General features: G+C 41.5%; 1 protein-coding gene across 1 annotated transcript in view; it reads right to left on the bottom strand.

Moving 5' to 3' along the window:
* Positions 1–4900: 4900 nt before the first annotated feature.
* SLC29A3 (solute carrier family 29 member 3) overlaps positions 4901–20161 on the bottom strand; it is a 44553-nt gene continuing 29292 nt past the window's right edge. The window contains exons 3-6 of the mRNA XM_072995229.2: positions 17251–17333; positions 11923–12149; positions 9739–9901; positions 4901–8079 (exon numbers count right to left, since the gene is read on the bottom strand). Coding sequence (XP_072851330.2) covers positions 7398–8079; positions 9739–9901; positions 11923–12149; positions 17251–17333 — 1155 coding nt within the window. The 3' untranslated portion in view covers positions 4901–7397. The remainder of the gene's footprint in view (positions 8080–9738; positions 9902–11922; positions 12150–17250; positions 17334–20161) is intronic.

Here is a 20161-nt window from a genome sequence, read left to right as displayed (position 1 = left end):
ATATGTTATCACCTAGTCTCATAAAACATTTCAGAAAGCATAAAATAGACTGATGGCTCAACCGCACATTAAAAGAGAGAGAGAGAGAGACCATACAGCAGCTAGAAAAAGTTTGGAAGAAGAGTTATGTTTCACTTGGTAAACTAAGCTTCTTGATACCATGGGACTGGTAGAACATTTTTGGGAAGGAACTGCACAATGTGAGGTGTTGCTACTGAAACAGTCTGGTACTTGCTGTGGAGAGTGGTGGTGCTTCTGTTTAGATGATAGATCTAATCATTTCCATTTTTACCAATTGTGGTTAAATTTAATGCAGGCCAGATACCATCAGGTACAAATATTTAAAAAAAGCATATTTAATTGATAATGCTACAGCAGAAAGGTTGGATTATTAAAAAGTATTGTTGACACAGATTACCATAATTTACAGACTGCTACAATTATTCACAAGTCAGTCCTGGATCAAAATCTGTTAAACTCTTATGGCATTTTACTATGAAAAGTGATTTACAAGGATTGTTGTTGCAATGTGCTGTCAAGTGGCTTCTAACTTACAGGGACTCTATGACTGAATGACCTGCAGAAGGTCCAGTCACTGTCTTTCTGAGATTTTGCAAACGAAAGGCCATGGCTTCCTCTGCCGAGTCCATCTATCTCATACTAGGTCTTTCACAGTTCCTATTGCCTTCCATCTTTCCTAGCATCATCATCTTTTCCTGTCAGTTTACAAGATCACCACAATTAAAATGACTTCAGAATTGAGGGGCCCCCAAGCCTGGAAGTGGAAGAGGAAGTGGTGGTGCTTGGCATATCAATTTAGCACAATACAGCCAAGTTATACATTACTGTCACTGAGATGCCCATACTAATCATTATCAACCCTATCTAGTTAGAAAAGGGGAGGATGGCTATCAATTGCAAAACAACAGTGATTACTGGGAGACAGTAATCACAGAGACACATATCGAGGTAGGTAGAAATAAATACATTTATGCAATCAAACCTCACATTGCAAACTGTTTTGGGAGCTGAGGAAAGGAAGGCAAGTTTGTGGTGCTGCGATACCAAACCATCTGAGCTAAACATAGCTGCTGTCTGGTGTCATGCCCAACCCGAACCTGATAGAAGTAAGTGTCTCTTGCACAGACAATTGTGAGTGGGTTTCCCAAGCAACCTCATTACTCAAATTGTGTTTCATTTGTACAGAGCTAGAGAGAGAGAGAGAGGCAGATCATCCAACCATTCTGGTAGTCTTGACCATTTGGAAGGCAAAATTGTTTTGGCATTGTTACTTCCTGACATTATTATCTCTCTCATCATGGAGTGGAGTCCAAGCAGTTCTGTTTTGAAGGTGACCTTGATTGTTCAGACACAAATGTTTGTTGCTGTCCAATGCCCCATTCACAGGTCTTGGTCCAATAAGCTGAGTACATTTTGTTTTGTTTTTGCAGTCAGAACCACAATCAAACATTGGACAGGCCAGAACACTTGCCACCAGCGACAAACAAGGACTGGCTCCAAGCAAGGAAGTTTTGTCAAATTTGGCTCGTGGTTTCTTTCAAGAACATAGTATGACTTACACAGTGAAATATGGAAACGTGACTTACTTAAAACAACGACAATGAAATGTTGGGTTTCTAAATTTTGTAAAAGCCCTTATTAGCACAACATGCAAACTAAAGGAGGAAAAGTGCTTCTACAGTATATTGTCTCTTAGCTGGCTGGATATGTCAGTTGTTTAAGTAGAGATTGAGAGTTCAATTCCCCACCATGTCTCCTATGAGTAGAGCCGGCCTTGGGCAACTGCACACCCAGATTGCTCCCAGAAGAAAGGAATGGTGAGTATTCTCTACATTGAAAATCCTGGAAAGTGCCACCATAACTGAGAATTGACTTTATGGCACATGGTTATTATTATTATATTGTCTCATAGCTCTGTGGTAGGCAAATATTCTCTGCCACCAGCCAGGATTTCTAAGGCGTTGCCTTAATTTCACTCATTAGACCAGGGCTCTCCAAAGGTGAAAGAACAGCCTAGCACTTACTATAGCAAGGGGTAGGGGTGGGGACAGGAACTAATTTAGAAATTGAAGCTTGAAATAGACTTTGGTCTTGTTCTCTCTCTCTCTCTCTCTCTCTCTTACTCACAACACATTTCACTCCTGAATGGATAGAAATAGGGTGCTTCCAAATAGAAAGCAAATAGGAAAGAAAAGCCTAATCAAACCAGCACGCCTATGCCATAAATCTCTTCACCAAACACCAAAGGGTTTCCTAATAGAATATGTATTCAGTGCCCAGAGTTTACACTATGGCATATCACAAACCATAAAACTGCTTCCCCTCTATCACATGCCTAGTAAATGTTCTACTCATGACTGGATTTCATATTTATTTCTAAATTACCTATAAATCTATACTCTGTGTGCATTACAAGTGATCCCAAGCTAAACAGTCAATGCATATTTAGTGTACACCATCCTCAGTTACCACTGTCAATCATGTTAGCTAGCTAGTCCCTTCCTCAGATCCAGTAATATAAAGCAACAAGAGGTTAAACATTCATAGCTTCCAAATCTGGGCTTAAAAAAGGCCTTCCAACTCATAGTAGATGAGAACAAGCCAACATTCCTACACATGATGTACTATAATGATTTTGGCAGTTGGGTCATATTATTATCGATTCCAATTAACAGATTAGAACAGTTGCCAGAATCTCACTGCTTACCTATGCTGATGGAAGATATTCCATCCATGGGCCCAATAAGCAGCAATCCTCACCACACACAAAACTACTGTGGGTGTCCCCTTGGAGAGCCTCCATGTCTAATCAAGAAAGCGGGGAAACCCTTCAGAGCAGTTTCTAGTGTTACAAACACATGGTGGGAAGAGGATAAAGAGGAGGAGAGCATCCTGTTGTGACTGTGATCGGGAGCTATGGGAGGGGGACAGAATCCTTTCCTTCTGAATCCAGGGGAAGAGCTTCTTCCCTCTGGCAGGTATCCTTTGTTGGATCACAACTTGTCATTCCGCTTTGCTTGCATCATACAGCAATCCTAAATGTGTCTGCACTGAAGTAAATTCAATTGTTTCCAAATACGTTTGTTCAAGTGTATAGCTGGGGTGTCCAGAATTGCAAACCCAGTGTGCTAGAATTTAAATTAATGGGTAAATGGCATGTTTGCATCATGACCAAGTCAAACTTAAGATGTCCAAGGAAAATTCTGTTTTATTCAGTAATATCCTTCTCTGTCTAAAACATTATCCTAGATTTCAGCACACTTATTCACCTGAACTATCCAAGTCCCCTTAGCTCAGGGGGGAGCAACCCATGGCCTGCAGGCAAAGCACAAGGCCTCCTACAATTTTACTCCCCCTGCAATTAATGTTTAATTGAGAAGAAGTAAAGTTTGCTTCTTGAAGCTTTCTAGAAAACATGGTTCTCTTTTAAAACACACACACACGTTCTGTATTAAAAAGGTCAGGAAACCAGAGGTAGCCTTATGGCCGCTTCTGGTTTGGGACAATAGTGTAGACTGTGGTGGGTCAGGAAGGGGGAGATTTACCTCTGGACCCCTGGAATATGCCCACTCTGATCTCAGCTGAATAAAGCATAAAGTTCATTAGCTCTGGAACCATATGCTCCCATCCTGTTTGATTCAGCATTCATTTTGTGTACATATGAAAGGACTATTCATGGAGTCCACCATTCCAAGAAGTGTAGATTACACAGGATTAAAGTTAACAGGATTAAAAGGTAGCATTAACTCAGTTGGTAACTGAGAGACCTTCTAAGTAGACCTCGATGGGATTGCCCTGTAAATCCCATTGAGTTTAATGGCAGATAAGCAGACATAGGCTTGTGAGCTAAAGCCATAGATTCCATCAGATGAACAAGGACATTGCAATTCCATGGGCTGTAGCATGGACCTTATCGGATTGCACCATGTGAATTCCTCCACTATTTATTTTATTCATTTAAACCAGTTTCATTTTCTCCTAAACTAAACCACACAGAATTCTGGTTGAAATACAATTGAGAGAACAGGATAGCCTTGCTCATAGGCTGACAATCCGAAAAGTCACACAACAGCAATATGGAAAAAAGAGGACAAAAGCATGTAGTGTGTGTCATGAATGGTCCTACTGTGGTTCTCATTCCCCTTTTCTAAGATGCAGCTTGCTGGAATGGCTACCAGTGGCGGGGCGGTCCTAACAGGGTGTATCTCAAAGAAGAAAAGGTGTGATTCAAGGTTTACTATTCACGTATTTTTAAAGCAGATATTTAACTGTGTTTGTACTGATTATATGGCCTCTGCCTTTTCAAAACTTGCAGGCCAATATTTTATACCTGTAGGAACACTTCAGTAATTCATGGGTATATACAGGCAGATAAAATCCAAGTCTTCTCCCCTGCCTTTTTTTTTTACAGCTTTAATACTAGAAGTTCTTCTATCTTCTGGCTTGTTCAGTTTGCAGTTAACTCTGTTCCTTGTAATTCCCTACAGGCACTTCCTAAGAAACACATATTGGTCTTTTGCTGCTTAATGTCACCTTTTTTTCTGGCATTATTCTATGATCCTCCCTTTAAAAACAGCTCCTCTATTGACATGTCTATTGTTATACACTCTTAACTTCCATAACACTTAGGAAGCATTATCTTAACATAGGTTGCTTAGTGGACATATTTCTTTTTAAAGGGGGTGTGATAATGTGTGGATTCCACCCATTTGGAGCTTTTGTGTTTAAAGTTTATGCAGAACTACTTACATTAGGTTGGAATGTAGACAGGCTTGAGTGCCTGCCTCGTAGATGGCCATGGGCAGAGAGTTCTGAAGTGGCTAACGGCTGAATAGCTGAATGATGTTTGGTTGGGGAAATGAAATGTTGGGGACTTCTCTCTGTGTTGGACATTTTTATTGATAAAAAAATACTATAAAACATTAAATATCACCAAGCTAGATGGAGTACATAGAAAATGGAATACAGTATATAGAAGTTAAAAAACATTTGAAGAAAATAATTAATGCAATTACATTTCTCTACATAAAAAAAATTACAGCACAACCTTCTCCCAAGTACAATATACCCTGTACAAAGGTGACAATATTTATATATTTGCAAGTGCCATTATATAACATTTGCGACATTCTAGTACTGCATGATGTTTGTAGCTAACGACCACCATTGTTTCTCTTAAGTTATTCCCAGTTTCTTTCCGTCAACAACTGCCATTTGTGCCGCTCTGGTGTCTTCTGTCACATTACCACCCATTTAGTGCATGCTCTGATACTACCACTCTTCCTGACCCTCTCCTTGGATCTGCTGGCTTTCCTGTCTTGACCTGTTCCATCCTTTGGAATGCTAAAGTGCTTAAGAGCATCAAGTTGATGATCCTCACTAAGGGCTAGGGGACCTTCCAGCTCTCTGGACTCCTTTGCCTTCTTCCCATTCTTCATAACCTCCCATCCAGCCTCTGGTTCCTTCCCAAACAGAAACATTTCTGATCTTTGCTCCTTTAAGTAGGGACAGTCCACCTTACCTGCCAAAGTTTCCTATAGCTCTCTAGCTAAGCGACATTCCTTCGCAAAGTGGGAAAAGGTTTATCTCAAAGGTTCTTGGTCTGCTTCCCTCCCTCTGACATTTTTGCATTGTATCCCTTCTGCACCATTGTTCCTCCTCCTTTCTCCAGGAATCTGCTGACCCCACATTATGGACCTGATGACACGCCCTCCACCTCCCACAAGGAGAGGAGGATCCATTAACCCATAAACATGGTCAAGTCCTCCCTCTTGGGGTATTGATATTCTGGCAAATTACTTAAGAGTTTCTGTTTTCTTTGAACGGTTTTCTCCCCCACTGCTTGGAGCCTGGCTATGTACCAGAGGGCAAGGGTTTTCAATATGTATTGTGTGCCAGCCACAAACCGTCCTGTGTCAGTATACCTCCCTCCACTTATGGACAGGGTGACCAGCAAAGCGTTTACCTTCTTATGAGGAATGAAGACTTTCCCCCTCTCCAGGCCAGTGGCATACCTCCTAGTAAAAGAGGGCAGGTCTCCACCTCCTCTTCTCACCTCCTCCAATTCCCACCACCCCCACTGAATCTTGACTGAAGTCTGCTTGACCTAGTCTCTTTCCATTGTTGGGCTAAGGAGCTGGGCTGGGCTTACTTCCTGCCACGGCTTTCACTACCTTGTCACAAGGAATGGAAACGATCATGGCTCGAACCTCTTCCTACATCAGGGTACTGTACCCATCTTTATCTACCGTCTTCAAGAATCCCTCCATGAAATGTTGGGGGAGTGTTTCTTGGGAGTCTGAAGAAGTGATAGCGGACTAGAGCAGACAGCTGAAGGGAGTTAGAAGTCTGTCTGAGAGTTAGTGGTAATCTAAGTTTCAGTTCAAGAAGTGAAATCTGTCTGCAGTGATTAGAGGGTAGGGGTGATTATGTTCAACATTCAATTTAAATCTTTACTGTTGTTTTAATTTTATCACTGATATCCATGAATCTTTCTCTTCATTCCTAGTATCTATGGCCCAAAGATAAAAACCTTATTTGATTGTTTAAACCAATCTCTTATCATGATTTGTTTTATAACTAAGAATAAAGAACAGAGACTACTAATGAACGAACATGCACCATGTCATGTGAAGGTACACTTTACCAATAGAAACATAAAAGTTTTACTGAGATGAAGAAATTCCTTTCACAGAACACCCAGATAATGTAAAATACCATCTTGGGGTTAGCAAAGTGAGTTTCCATGGGCAACTGGGGATTTGAACCCTGTTCTTCAGAGTTCTAGTCTCTCACTCTATCCACACCATGCTGGAGTAATGGATAAGACTTTATATGTTAAAATGTATAGAAAGGTGCCTGAGTGGTAACCACCTGAGGAGTGTATCACCCAGCTAGTATGAAAAGTAGCAGCAGGGGTCACACTGAAGTGCCTATCAAGAGCTATAACCGTTAGCTTACCTGTTCTTCTAGACAGTTCTTTTAGAACAAGTGCTTTTCTTTTTAACAATTAAAGGACTGATTTTAATTTTTTTAAAAAAATCAAAATCCAGGATTTAATCTCTCAGTGTCCTTAGTAAAATGTAAGTGATTCCCTTTGTTGTAAACCCTGTGACCAAAGATGTATACATGTGTACTGATATATGATAAGTGCATACACTATTAAAATCCTCCTGCCCACAATTGTGAATTTGGCCCTAATATTCTGATTCATTTCCAAGCTTCTTCTTCACCATCACAGGCAAAAGTGTTTGTACAAGCTCCTAAACAAGAAAATGGTTGCATGTGGCACAAAATGGCTGAGCCATTTAAAAAATATATCCTGATACCAATGCAATTCAGGAAATAGCGGGCTGGAGCAGTTCTGTCTCTTTCTTCTATATGAGATGGACTACAAGAACGGAAAAAGCCGATCCAAAAGCCAAGCCCAGCTGCATGAACATCATCATCAATACTCCTGCGGATTCTGACAGTTCTTTAGGTGCAACCTTAGGGCCATATATAATGGATAATGTACTCAGGTAGCCATTGCTGAATCCCAGGAGAACAGTGAAGATCACGGGGTAGATATCCTGAGCAAAGACCACCCTTGTGATATGCATTCGAGGTTGATAGTTGCAAAGCATGAAGACCGGAACACAGAAAGTCCTCAACAGAACCATAGCAGGCAGTAACTTGCTCTTTGGTCCAGGAAACTGGATCCAGACAGTGATCTGGCGTCCACACCAATCAGCAAAATTATACAGAAGGAAACAAGTCAGGGGGGTGAAGTATTTATCTGTCCACAAGCTCCCTGAGGCCTTGTTGACGGACTCTATGCTGGAGGAGACTGCAGGGAAAATGATGATAGAGATGAAGTAGACGTAGAAGACACAGAAGCCCAACCTACTGGTAGCCTTTAAGAGGGACCATAAGGGAGGGATCTGTCCTGTATGGGTCCTGCTTGGTGGAAATAGGCTGGTGGTGATGGTTGTTGCTGTAGCCTCATTCTCTAAGTGATCACTGGCCATCGTGCACGGCACTTGTGTAATGATGTCCTGTTGTCTTCTAATATAGTACCTCAAAAAAAGACAGGAAAAAAGGACCATCAGTCAAGGGAAGAAGAATCAAGATGGAAAAGGTAAAAATGAAATGCAGAAAAATCATCACCATCAGGTTCCACAAATTTTTTTTATCAGAAGCCAACAAAAATGACTCTAGTTCCAAGACCCCATAACTCACTAGTGGAACACATGGTTTATTTATATTTATGGTCCAAGTCTCAATTTCTTGGTACCAGCAGAAGGCTCTCAGGCATCATATGAAACCTCTGGAGTGTCACTCCAACACAGTCTTTAGCTGGCTACACAAACTAACAGTCTGATTTTTGGTAAGGCCACTTCACGTGTCGTCTCTTTTGATTTTTGCCACATGTTAGAAGTGCACCACTAGAACGTGAAAAGTGTCTGTTCAGTCTCCAACACATTTCAACAAACATATGACTTTCACGTTATAATGGAGAAATAAGGACCACATACAGGGGCGCATTTTATGATGCTCCAATGCACAGAATTATCTAAGGTTTACAACAATCTTTTGGGACAGCAACTCCACAATCCTTCACCATTTCCTCTGCTGAATATGGTGGGTGGGAGCTTTAGGCCAATAATGTCTGGAGGGGCCCAATTGCCCATCTCTGGTTTAAAGCAGACTATCACAGATCAAGCACACTAGACTTATGGATAAGAGTCCACAGGCTTTCAGACTAAGAAAATGCTCCCACAACTCATAATGGGAGCCATTCTGCAATGTTTCTAAGAAGAGACAGAAACAAAGCCAGATTTAAAAGCTAGCTGTAGTTTTGGAGGAAAGGACCCCTTCTTAACCAACGTACCATATGAAGTTCTAGCAAGTCCCACATGAAAGCTAATGGCATTTGAAACCATTTAATTTTAGAGAGGAGGTGAGCAACTGTGACACTCCAAAAATTTTCTTATGTTAGGAAATCCTATACTTTTAACAACTGCTCTTTTATTTGTCCTGAATCTCCTATTTTTAGGTTTTGGTGCCTGACCCTAGTTTCTATTATTATGTATTAAGAGAAAGGAAGACCTCTTCACCCTATCCTCTTCTTCCATACCATGCATAATTTTATACACCTTTAGTCTGTTCCCCCTTACTCATCTCTTCTGCAGGCTAACATGTCCTAAACATATTTTCTTTTCACAGCAGAACTAATCCACTCCCTTCATTAACATTTTCTGCACCTTTTCTAGCTCTCCTATATTTTTATCCTCTCCCATCTGTGCTGACCAGTTACTTTGCTGGCCTCAATATTCTGGGGTTAGAAGCCACACTTAGCATTTCTGTGACAGAACTGGTAAAGTCTAGAATTACTTGTGAGTGGGGGTAGGGAGAGGCTGGTTCTTGTCATACTGAGACAGCTTTTGAGGAAAAAGGAAACCAGCCTACAGTGCAATAAATTGAACAGTTTCTCTCTGGGGTTTCGATAAAATCAGGAAGTTCAGACTGGGAGAAGCAAACAGAGAAACCAATGGTACGGTGGTCTGAATAATGAGTACACAGCATAACATCTCCCCTTCTCCCCTGCAAGTCAATTAGGAAGGGAGCTCTATGAAATGGGCAGGCTGGCAGGCAAAGCATCCTGAGCAAAATGCTTTGGAAGTAAGCCAGGCAGACACATGCTGAGTGTTGACCTGACGGCCCAACCAGATTTACCTGGAGTACTCCAGCTTTGGAAGGATCAAGTACATCCCAATGCACAGAAGAATGAAGACGTCCGCTGTGAGGAAGTAGGCCAGTGCACTGTCTGTCACTTCTGATGCAGCTGCCAGGTCCACCACTGAGGCCACCGCACTTACTGTTCCTCCCATGGCCTGACCTACATGGCGAGGAAGAAATAAAGTGAGGAGAAAGAGAACAAAAGTCAATGGACTGTGAAATAAGTCCCAGCCTATACTGCTCTCAAGTAAAACAAGACAAGCTGGAATTGGAATTGGGGAGAAAGGGACTGACAGAGAGATTAGAGGCTGACATCTTAGCAGCACTTGCACTGTCGTGGTACCTAGCTAGAAGATTTGTTGGCTTTGGCGTGCTCTGATTTTATCCTGTGCTTGTTCCTATGCCTCTTATTTTGTGTGTGTTTTCATCTGCTCTGGCTCCTATGCACTAGCACTGGAGATGTTCTGTACTTGAGTCATTATCGGAGTGTTATTCCTCAGTCTGAGCTGAACAAAGAGGAGGGGAAAGAAGTGAATCAAACTTTGATCTGGATTCCTGCACTGAACAGGGGGTGGTTTCAATGGCCTTACAGGCCCCTTGCAATTCAATTATTCTATGATTCTATGAAATGGAAGGACAGACTCACAGATCTGTTTATGAGCACCAGAAGAACATGTCAGCTGCTTTTGATATTTAGGATAATTTCAAAAGTAGCTTCTGAAAGTTTGAGAATCCATTCTTCATAAAGACAGAGAATGTTCCTTCCATTAGTGATATGTAGTTTCCAGAAAGATATTGTACAGCCTTCAAATGTTGAAAATCTTTACAGCCCTAACCACTGAGGAGGCTTTTACACAAAAATGTTCTAAAAGAGAAAAGTGCATAGGAAAAGCCATTTCCATTTTTAATACTCCCCTAGCCTCTGTGCTGCAAGGTCTGAAGACCAGTAGTCATAAGATCGAATCCACGCGACAGAGTGAACTCCTGTCACTTGTCCCAGCTCCTGCCATCCTAGCAGTTTTAAAGCATGTAAAAATGCAAGTAGATAAATAAGTACCACCACAGTGGGAAGGTAACGGTGTTCCGTGTCTAGTTGCACTGGCCACGTGACCATGGAAACTTTCTTTGGACAAACGCTGGCTCTACGACTTGGAGACGGGGATGAGCACCGCCCCCTAGAGTTGGACACGACTGGACAAAATGTCAAGGGGAAACTTTATTGTTAACTACACTTGGAAAAGTTGCTTTTTTGGACGACAACTCCCAGAAACCTTTAGCCAGGTTTTTTAAAAGTAACTTTTCTAAGTGCTGCCCACATTTCAAAAAGTTTAAACAAGCGGACAGCTAAGAATAAAACAAAATCTGTTGAGATATTGCACTAATTCTTAGAAGCTTTCTAGAGGTCTACTTGGTGAACTCTTGTCCGCTTTTTTATTTGTGCATGCAGTGCAAGAGTGCAATGCTTTCTGTTGGCTTTCTGTTTTTTATGCTAATAATGAGGTAAAATTATTATCTCATATTGCCTAAATGTTAGCTGGGTTCTAACAGGAACTGTGGTCAAAATCCCCACAATGACATTCAGAAGATAAAGTTTGAGATCTCTGTATTGATTTTCATCCCTCTTGCACCCAACCTTGTCTTCTTTCTCTCTTAAAGTACATTTCCATTGTTATCAACCCTCCCAACCCTCCAGGGGGCTCATCATTCATAGCTGCAAACCTGGAACTCATCAGATATGGAAATGAATGTTAATGCTGAATATAAAATGAGACAATGCAAAGTTTCATATTTTTTTTCTCAAATATAAACAAACATGGAGCTGAATGTGGATGTTTTCTTTTCATTTCAAAAGTTTAGTCCAGTTTTTCAACAGAGATATGACAGAGGATAAGATTTCTAAGATTCAGAACAAAGGGAAAGAGGAAATCAGCTCAGTCCATCTATTGAGTTTCCTTTCAAACCTCCTACTCAGAAAACTCCATGATTCTTTATTTTAAAAGCCAGCTTGCACCAACTTCACTAAAAGGAAATTCATGCTCATGTGACTGCACACAACCAAAACCACAAATCCCAACACAGCACATGCATCCTGCCCACAAGTAAAATTAAAGCCCTTAGTAACTGGGGAAGCCCCACTTACTTTTTACTACTGTCAGATTAGGCATGATAGGGAGATTTAACCTGAAATCAGCGCCTGGGAATTCCGTACGGGGAAGCATCCTGACAAGCCAAAGACGCTGCTGCTGAAGATTGTGGCGGCTCCACTGATGACAACCACACAGATGATGGTAATGATAAAAAACCACTGAGTCCAAGCAGAGGTGTCCACTTTCACCAGCACTGTGATCACCATGAAAACAGCCAGCATAATGACCAGAGAGGAGAGAGTGCGGACCTTGACAGAGATCCTGGAGAAGAAATGCATTGATTTGTCATATGGTTTTTGAACAAGTACCTCCTGTTGTTTCAACTGTTGTTCTGAGACCTTGTAACCTGACTCTGATTGGGTGATACTGGTACATCAAAATTGCATGGACCAGGGAAGGCAATATGTGGTTCACAGGCTGCACGTGGCCCCAGGAGCCCTCATGTGCCCCTCCAGCACACTTAGGTTCCCCAGAACTCCCATCCTTCTACAACACTGGGATATCCCAATCAATGAATAGGCTGGAGAAGGTGGGAGAAGACACATTGTGGGTTGTCAGAGTGAGGTCCCTCCGTTCTTGTCTCTACAACTAATATTTTCTTGGGATTTAGAGAGTCCAATGCCATGGCTTAGGCCATAGGTTCAGACTGTGGTTTATGACTGGTTAAGAAACCAGCGAGTTATCAGTGATGGGTTTGCACATTATGACAAGCCAGATTTCACCAAACTACAAACCATGGCTTGTCATGATGTGTGGATATGGTTTAAGTTCTCCATTTTCCTTCTGTCTGCTACAGCAAGTGAACTCTGCAGTTAACATTATACCTTGATGGGTCTCTTCCAGCTGCATGTTCAACAGAAACAGACAACATCTATGTTCTAGTGAAGAATGTGTTGCTTTGAAAGAACTATTTGACATCTCTCATAAAGGAGACCTGGCTCTGCCATAAAACACACTTTCATTAGGGAAGCACAGCCAATCACAATTCCCCAATGATATCCAAATATCTATACAATCCACTTGTTGTTGTTGTTGTTGTTGTTGTTGTTGTTGTTGTTGTTGTTGTTGTTGTTGTTGTTGTTGTTGTTGTTGTTGTTGTTGTTGTTGTTGTTGTTGTTGTTGTTGTTGTAATCACACTTGGCACTTAAAAGTACACTTCAGATTCATACCTGAAAGTGCAGTGGACTAAATTCAGTTGTTAGTCCCAACCAGGACGGACCCTAGTGAATCAATGAGACTTGGTTAAGTGTTGATTTAAGAAGTCCTCATTCATTCACTGTGTTTACTTCAGCTGGATTAACAACTGCATTTAGCCTAATGTCTGACGTGGGCCAGAGTCATACAGACATTCTGTGTTCTAGCTCTGTTCTCTGGAAAAACACTTTCATTTCTCCCCAAAGTGGTCTGATGGGCCAGTAAACCTGATCCACAGTGTTACAATTTAAAAATATTTCAAACTACCTGTACGGTTTAAACTCTTAAACATGAAAAAAGGCACACATGTTTCTCCTTGCAGCTGGAGATCCATGTTTTTATATGGTCATTTTCCAAATATTTTCCTAAACTGTTATGCAACTAGTTACTTATGTTTTTAAAAAATAGACCTTAAAATAGTTTAATTGCTTTTTTAAAAAATTCGTTATATTTAATGGTTTTATTGTGTTTGCTATTACTTTAAACAGCTTTCAATTTTTTAAAAAAATGAACAGTAGTATAAAAGTGCTCTGTAATGAATAAATAAATAGTAATATCACCTAATGTTTTCTGATGGGCAAAATCTCCTGAACAGAGTTGTAGCTGCTGGCACAGGTTGCAGGCAGATCCCAGCATTTATGTAGTTAATTATGAAACATGTTATTGCACTGCCTGAAAACTGTATGCATACAGGAAATTAAATGTCCTTTCTAACAAAACTGACACTTCCTTATTTGCAAGCTGCTTCATCAGTTCGAAAAAGACTTGCCTGTTCTTCACTTTGGCAAACTCCAGGTCTGATTATTTGCTTTTATCTGAAGCTGTCGCAAAGGGTGGTGGTGGTGATTATGGCATTTTCTCTAAGGTCTCCTCACATTGCCTTACTGTGCTTTGGCTCACAAGCAGCCTAATTATACAGTACCTAATGCATCAGCCCTGGGGAATTCCCCAAGCATTTAAAAGAAGCCAGGTAACCAGAGAGATGGAACCTGTACCTTGGCCAGCCTGCACCAATGCTTTTAAGGAGTGGAGTACCACTTGGAAAGAACACAAGACAAAAACCGATGGAGGCTTTGGGGGAAAAACCAACACAAACAGCACAACTTGAACACTTTCTATTTGATATCAGTTGTACAGATTCTATTTCCCCCCCCATCAGCCTTGACTGATTCAATCTCTTGATAAGCCCAACCAAGCTGGAAAAGCCCATTTCTAAACTAAATCACATCAGCAAACAAGCAGCAACAAACAGGGATGGAATCTGTTCGGAGAATAGTGCAGGCTGGGGAAAAGCAAGTGCCTGATTACTGCTAGATAATTAGCTGCCTGAACAGGAAAGTTGCTTATTATAGATCAGAACCCCTTGAGGACAGAGGGCAAAGAAGGAGACACTGGGGGAAAAAAATGACCAAGACCCAGTAATGAAAGGATATACAGTATACTGTTCTCTGCACCCTTGTAAGGAATAAGACCCTGGCTTAAACCCCCACCTTGTGATATACATCCTCTTCTAAGGGACTCCAGATAAGATATACTTCCTGCCAGTAACTGCGCAAGTTAGAAATGTCGCCTGCCTGGCTCAGGGACTCCTGATAAATGCAACCTGTTTGCACAGAACACTTTTAAAAAGACACACCAAGCAAACAAAATGAATTACTGCTAGACAGAAAGAAAGGGGGCCAGTTAACAGTTTCAATTCTTGCACCCTTAGCACTCCCAGTGATGTTTGGGTTACCCTCTCAACTCTCCTCTCCTTAAAGTGTCCCCTTAACTCATGTAGGCATGAAATCTATTTTGGAAGCACTGCTGTATTTTAGCTACCACCAGTGCCCTTAAAAAGGGTGGAACACCAAGCAGCTATAAGTTACTCTCTGGAGGCAAGTGAACTACAGGGAACCGATTTGCTCTAGAGTCTCCATAAATGCAAGCCTGCCTCATGTGTATTTATGACACTGGAAACTTAGCATAATAAAACACTTATTGATTATGGATGTGCCACTCAGCAGAATCAACAATGTGCCAAAGATAAATGAATGCCACATTTAAAATGTAACACATTTTATGCATAATGGGTTTTGCAAAATGGATTTCCAACTTGTAGAATAGCTATAAGGAAAGCAGCCATTTCTACTTTTGAGTATCTTTCCTTTGCTTTTTGCTGCTTTCCCCTTTTTCATGGTTTAATTGGTGGAGGGCATCCTTTTGCTTCTTATTACAGGAATTCTACAAATAAGGGCCATGGCAGTAATGGAGAACACTGTGGCAATTATATGCAGAGAGCTCTATTTACGCAAATGAGGACTTTCTTCACCAAATTACTTTGAAGAGCAATTCTTATACAGCAGACCATTGGCCCCATCGTAATGATGATGAAAAGGATCTGCACCGTATTGAACATCACAGGTACAGAGATTTGAAACCTGCAGTTCTCACCTAGCAAGGAATTCAAGAGACGTTGTATCTCTGGAGACCTCCAGCCACAAGGCAGGAAGCTCTACCTTTCTTGGGGGGGGGGGGCAAAGGGTATGTCCTGCCAAATCCTGGTCTCTGTTCAACACAGAGGCAGGCAGACCCCGCGTGGGACAAGATTCAACAGGGTTGTTCTACTGATGGGGCTGCTTCCCTGGCAGTGGGGGTGGGGGAGGGAAATCCCAGTATCCCCACCCCTCCCTCCCCATGCAATCATAAAACATGCTCACAACGCCTGCGAAACCTGCTGGAGGAGGTTTTGGAATTGTGCCATGTAGAAGGAGTGAATGTCTGTCCCACCACCACATGGGCGCCTGTGCAGTACTGGATGTAGGCCAAAGCCATGCTAAATTAGGCTACTTAAAGTTGAAGACCAGACTGAGTTACACAGAAATTGCAGGTTTTAAATATAAGGGTGACAAAATCTCTGCAAATTTCACCAACATTGCCCTCAGAGGAGCTCCTGGGGAGAGATCTCAATTGCCTGTACCATCACATCTATCATTGATTTAAAATACCATACAGGGATGACTTAGGTAAGATGTCTATGTTCAAAGAAAGAACTGCATTTCAAAGTTTCGTAATACATTCAAAATTACTTCTATACAGTATTTTTGAACCACATCCAAGTATATCTTGATTTTCCAAAAAGTTGTTTTTTACAATACATTTCAGATCTGGCAAATACCATCCAACTGTATCATGGGTCCTATCCACGCTCCCCATTAATTAAATATGATTATGTGCTGTCAAATCAATTCCAATTCATGGTGACTCTTCCCAGTTTCCTAGGTACATAGCATTCAGAAATGGTTTCCCATTCCCTTCTCCTGGGGGAAATTCTGGTACTGTGTGACTTGCCCAAGACTACACAGGCTGGCTTTTCTCCTGGTTGGCAAATCTCTACCTAACTATTCAGCTATCCAGTCAGCAAACTGGGATGTGGGTGGGGTGGGAGCCAACATTGTTGCCAGAATTTTAGTCAAGACAAGATGTTTTGCCACAGCAAGCCAGCCTATCAAACAACCTCCCAACTCTCATGCCCAGTCTCTGCTCCAGCACAAGACTGAAAACGAAGCACTGCTTTTTTCCTCTTGCAGCTTTTGCAATTTGTGCTAAATATCTCTTCTCAAAAGTGTTCTTTCCCTGTTGAGAAGCCAACCACACATGTGTGAGTGTAAAAGCATAGGCTGACTGATAAGAAAGACACATAACCGGCCACACACTTTTACTCGTTTCACTAGTTTAGATAACAAAGCATCAGCTTTGTATTTTCCAAGACCGCCTATTTTACAGAAAGGTGTAAAAACAAAAGATAGACTTGAAAATATACAAAATCAGGCCTTGGTATTCCTCATCCATTCCTGCCTTAAGGAATGGGCACATGTGTTCTGGCCTAGCTTCCTGCATAAAGTTGGAGATATGAAAGTTTGCTGAGATATCCATTGTACATTTTTGGATACAGGTTGTCCCTGCTTGGGACTAAAAAAAGGGGGGGAGAGATAAAGGGGGAGACATGGTCACCTTGAGAAGTTTTATATGAAGGGTTTTTCTGGCTAAACCCAATTGCCCATCAAGTGATTTGTAGTTTGACTACAGGCTCACTGCTGTGCTAAGGCTGCAGCCTGGAGAGGGAAGTGGCTCGGCCAAAGGAGAAGAGAGGGGGCAAATTGGCGGTGAGTAATGCAGCCACACTTACTTGTTGACCAGCAGGAAGTTCCCAATCAAGCAAAGCACAGAAGGCACAGTGGAAGCCACGGAAATGTAGCTTTCAAAGAAGTCCTAGGGAAGGGGGGGAAAAAGCATCAAAGAATTATTGCTGGTTTTTTTTTTAAAAAGTAAGACTGCCAAAAGAAAAAAAAGGGGAACAAATGACATGAAACCACCTGCCCCTGAGTCTCCCTGCCATTATTCACAGACATAGTGAAGGCCATGGCTTTATGGTGTTACAGAGCTCACAGGATGGCAGATTCTGCAAAGCGGCTAAGCCTTCAGCAGTCCATTTGTTTAGTTGAGGAGTACATCTGCAGACCTCAAGGCACCCTCACTGAGCTAACAGCCCCTCTGGAATATGTACATGGCATTAGCAATTGTTTCTCAGTTCTGATAAAACAAAGACCACATGAGAAGGAAGAAAAGGTGCATAGCTTTTTCTTTTCTGTTATAAATAATAACTGTATGCCGTTAACTCGATTCAGACTTATAGTGACCCTTTCCAGGGTTTTCTGTGAATAGAACACACAGCAGTTTACCATTCCTTTCTTCTGCAGGGACCCTGGGACGGCGCAGCTTGCCCAAAGACACAGAGGCTGGCTCCGGAGACTATATCTCACATCACAGAATCAAGCACTGTCTCCAGAACCTAGCTGTCTACACATGATGTTTAATGTGAATTCCATAGTTTTCTCCTGCTTTCTTAACTTAATACAGGTTGCAAGAGGGAGAAAGCTATTACTGGAATTACAACACACAAAACAGGGTTGTTTATCCCTCCCCCCAGCTCCCCTACTATCTTTCCTGTGTGGCTACAGAGTGCAGGGATGGGACAGATCCCCATGAAATTTGTTACTTTTTGTGATGATATCCTAAATCTTGGTGCTATGCCATGGGCTCCCTGCATCAATGAGATTTCCCAGTTCCCCATGAAAACAAAATTTGGATCTCCTTTGCCCCCTTTCTGATTTATTGGTTTGTTTTGTTTTACACCTTTCTTCTGTGCCAAGAGACTACCAATTTCTGCACAGCTTAAGGCCCTTTCCAGGTGAAATCTATGCAACAAAGACACCGCTCTACACACAAATTATAATAACCTTTCACAGATGGGCATTTCCTCCAGAAAAAAATAATAACCTCAAAACCTCTGAAAAATTTCCCACACATTTATCAGGGGAAAAAGAAAGATATTTTTCAGGGAAATCTTGCTGTGAGGGCATGAGGTGGGGAAGGGCAAAACTATCCTCCCAGTTCTGCAGCCCCTGTTACAACCCATCTGCGCCTGAAACTGCAGTTAGGTTAAGAAAAGCAAGTGAGGAGTAAAGATTTGATGCTTGGTCAATCATTTGGCCCTCAAAAACATGCAGATTTTATATGCACCCCACTTGGTTATTTTTCAATTCCCAAAGCTCCCAAGGCTGTTGAATTTATCGGTATGTTACTATAACTAAGCATACGGGGACTATGTGCTTTGGTTTCTAAGAATAATCTATTCCTGTTAACCTTCACAAAATGTAACTGATGTCTATAACAAGGCTCATCTCTTGAAAAGGACAAAAGCTGATCCCACAGCTATAAATACACAAATATCCAAAGAAATTGCAGCAGAGCACAGACAGATTTCTGACTCCTTTCCTCTGAAGATGCTGCCAGCCACAGAGACTAGCGAAACCTTAGGAAGAACAACCTTTAGAACACAGCCAAAGAGCCCGAAAAACCCAGAACAACCATTAGATCCCGGCCGTGAAAGCCTTCGCGAATACACTGGAGTAGCTTTCTTCTTACGGTTGACCATTCCCACTGAACTTTGGCAGCAAGCCCTAGCAAGGTGTTGCCTGTGGAATGATCTAGGGAAAAAAGAGCAAATATGCCGGAATGCCACACAAAGTTGGTCCACCCAAAACAATGTTTTCACACATATCATTATGAAGATATGTTTCAAAATGTACAGTCGATACTGACGGAAATCTCATAAGGTCTAGTTTTGCTACACCCATATGCATTTTAGAAATGTTCTCTTTTTTTGGATGAAATTCCTGAAAACTTTTACATAGCATGGCCAAGTGTGAGATTATTAGAGCCGCCATGTGAAAAAGTAATTTTTCCAAGTGTTAGACAAGCACTTGTGGCAATTGCAAGCCTGTCTACAAATGTATTCTACTCGGCCACATGGAAGAGATCAGGTAAAGAAGCTTTTCACAAACTAAAAGAAGAGTTGGGTCTGTTCCATCGTTCAGGGCTCTAGTATCTCATAAATTACTAACATAAGCACATGTGTGTGTGCAGGCAGACCAAAGCAAAGCAATGTTTTTATATCATCCCAAAGTACTTAAAGCACTCTCTGGGTTTACAATTTAATTATGAAGACTACACATTATTCCCCCATCCCACCCCACAAGCTGGGTATTCAATTTACCAACCTCGGAAGGATGGAAGGCTGAGTAAACCATTATCTGGCTACCTGGAATTGAACCCAGTTTGTGAGCAGAGGTTTGGCTGCAGTACTGCAATTTAATCACTGCACCATATTTGTATGGGATAGTAACTTTTGTGGGATTATTTACAGGAAGCAATTCAACAGATCTTCTGTCTTAATTCTCCACAATGTCCCCTTTTTCACATATTGAAAACCAGATTTCTTATCAGAATCTTAGTGCGGCCTTGTGGATATAGAATTCGCTCTGAAAAAATTCAGAAAAAGCTGGGCATACTGATCTCAACCACATTTCCAAAAATAAAAAAGCATTTTCTCCATTCTCTTTCACAGACCAAGTGCACTCTTAATAATGTGCATTCTTAATCCACATTTAGCATTTCCAAGACAATGGTGACAGATAAAGATGGGATCCTCCAATATTAGTTCTCCATATCCAGGTAACAATGTTGGCAACGATGGC

Source organism: Pogona vitticeps, chromosome 3, assembly GCF_051106095.1.
Source record: "Pogona vitticeps strain Pit_001003342236 chromosome 3, PviZW2.1, whole genome shotgun sequence".
Lineage (NCBI taxonomy): Eukaryota > Metazoa > Chordata > Lepidosauria > Squamata > Agamidae > Pogona > Pogona vitticeps.
Note: the sequence above shows the minus strand (reverse complement) of the source record. Positions and strands in the feature narration are given on the sequence as shown.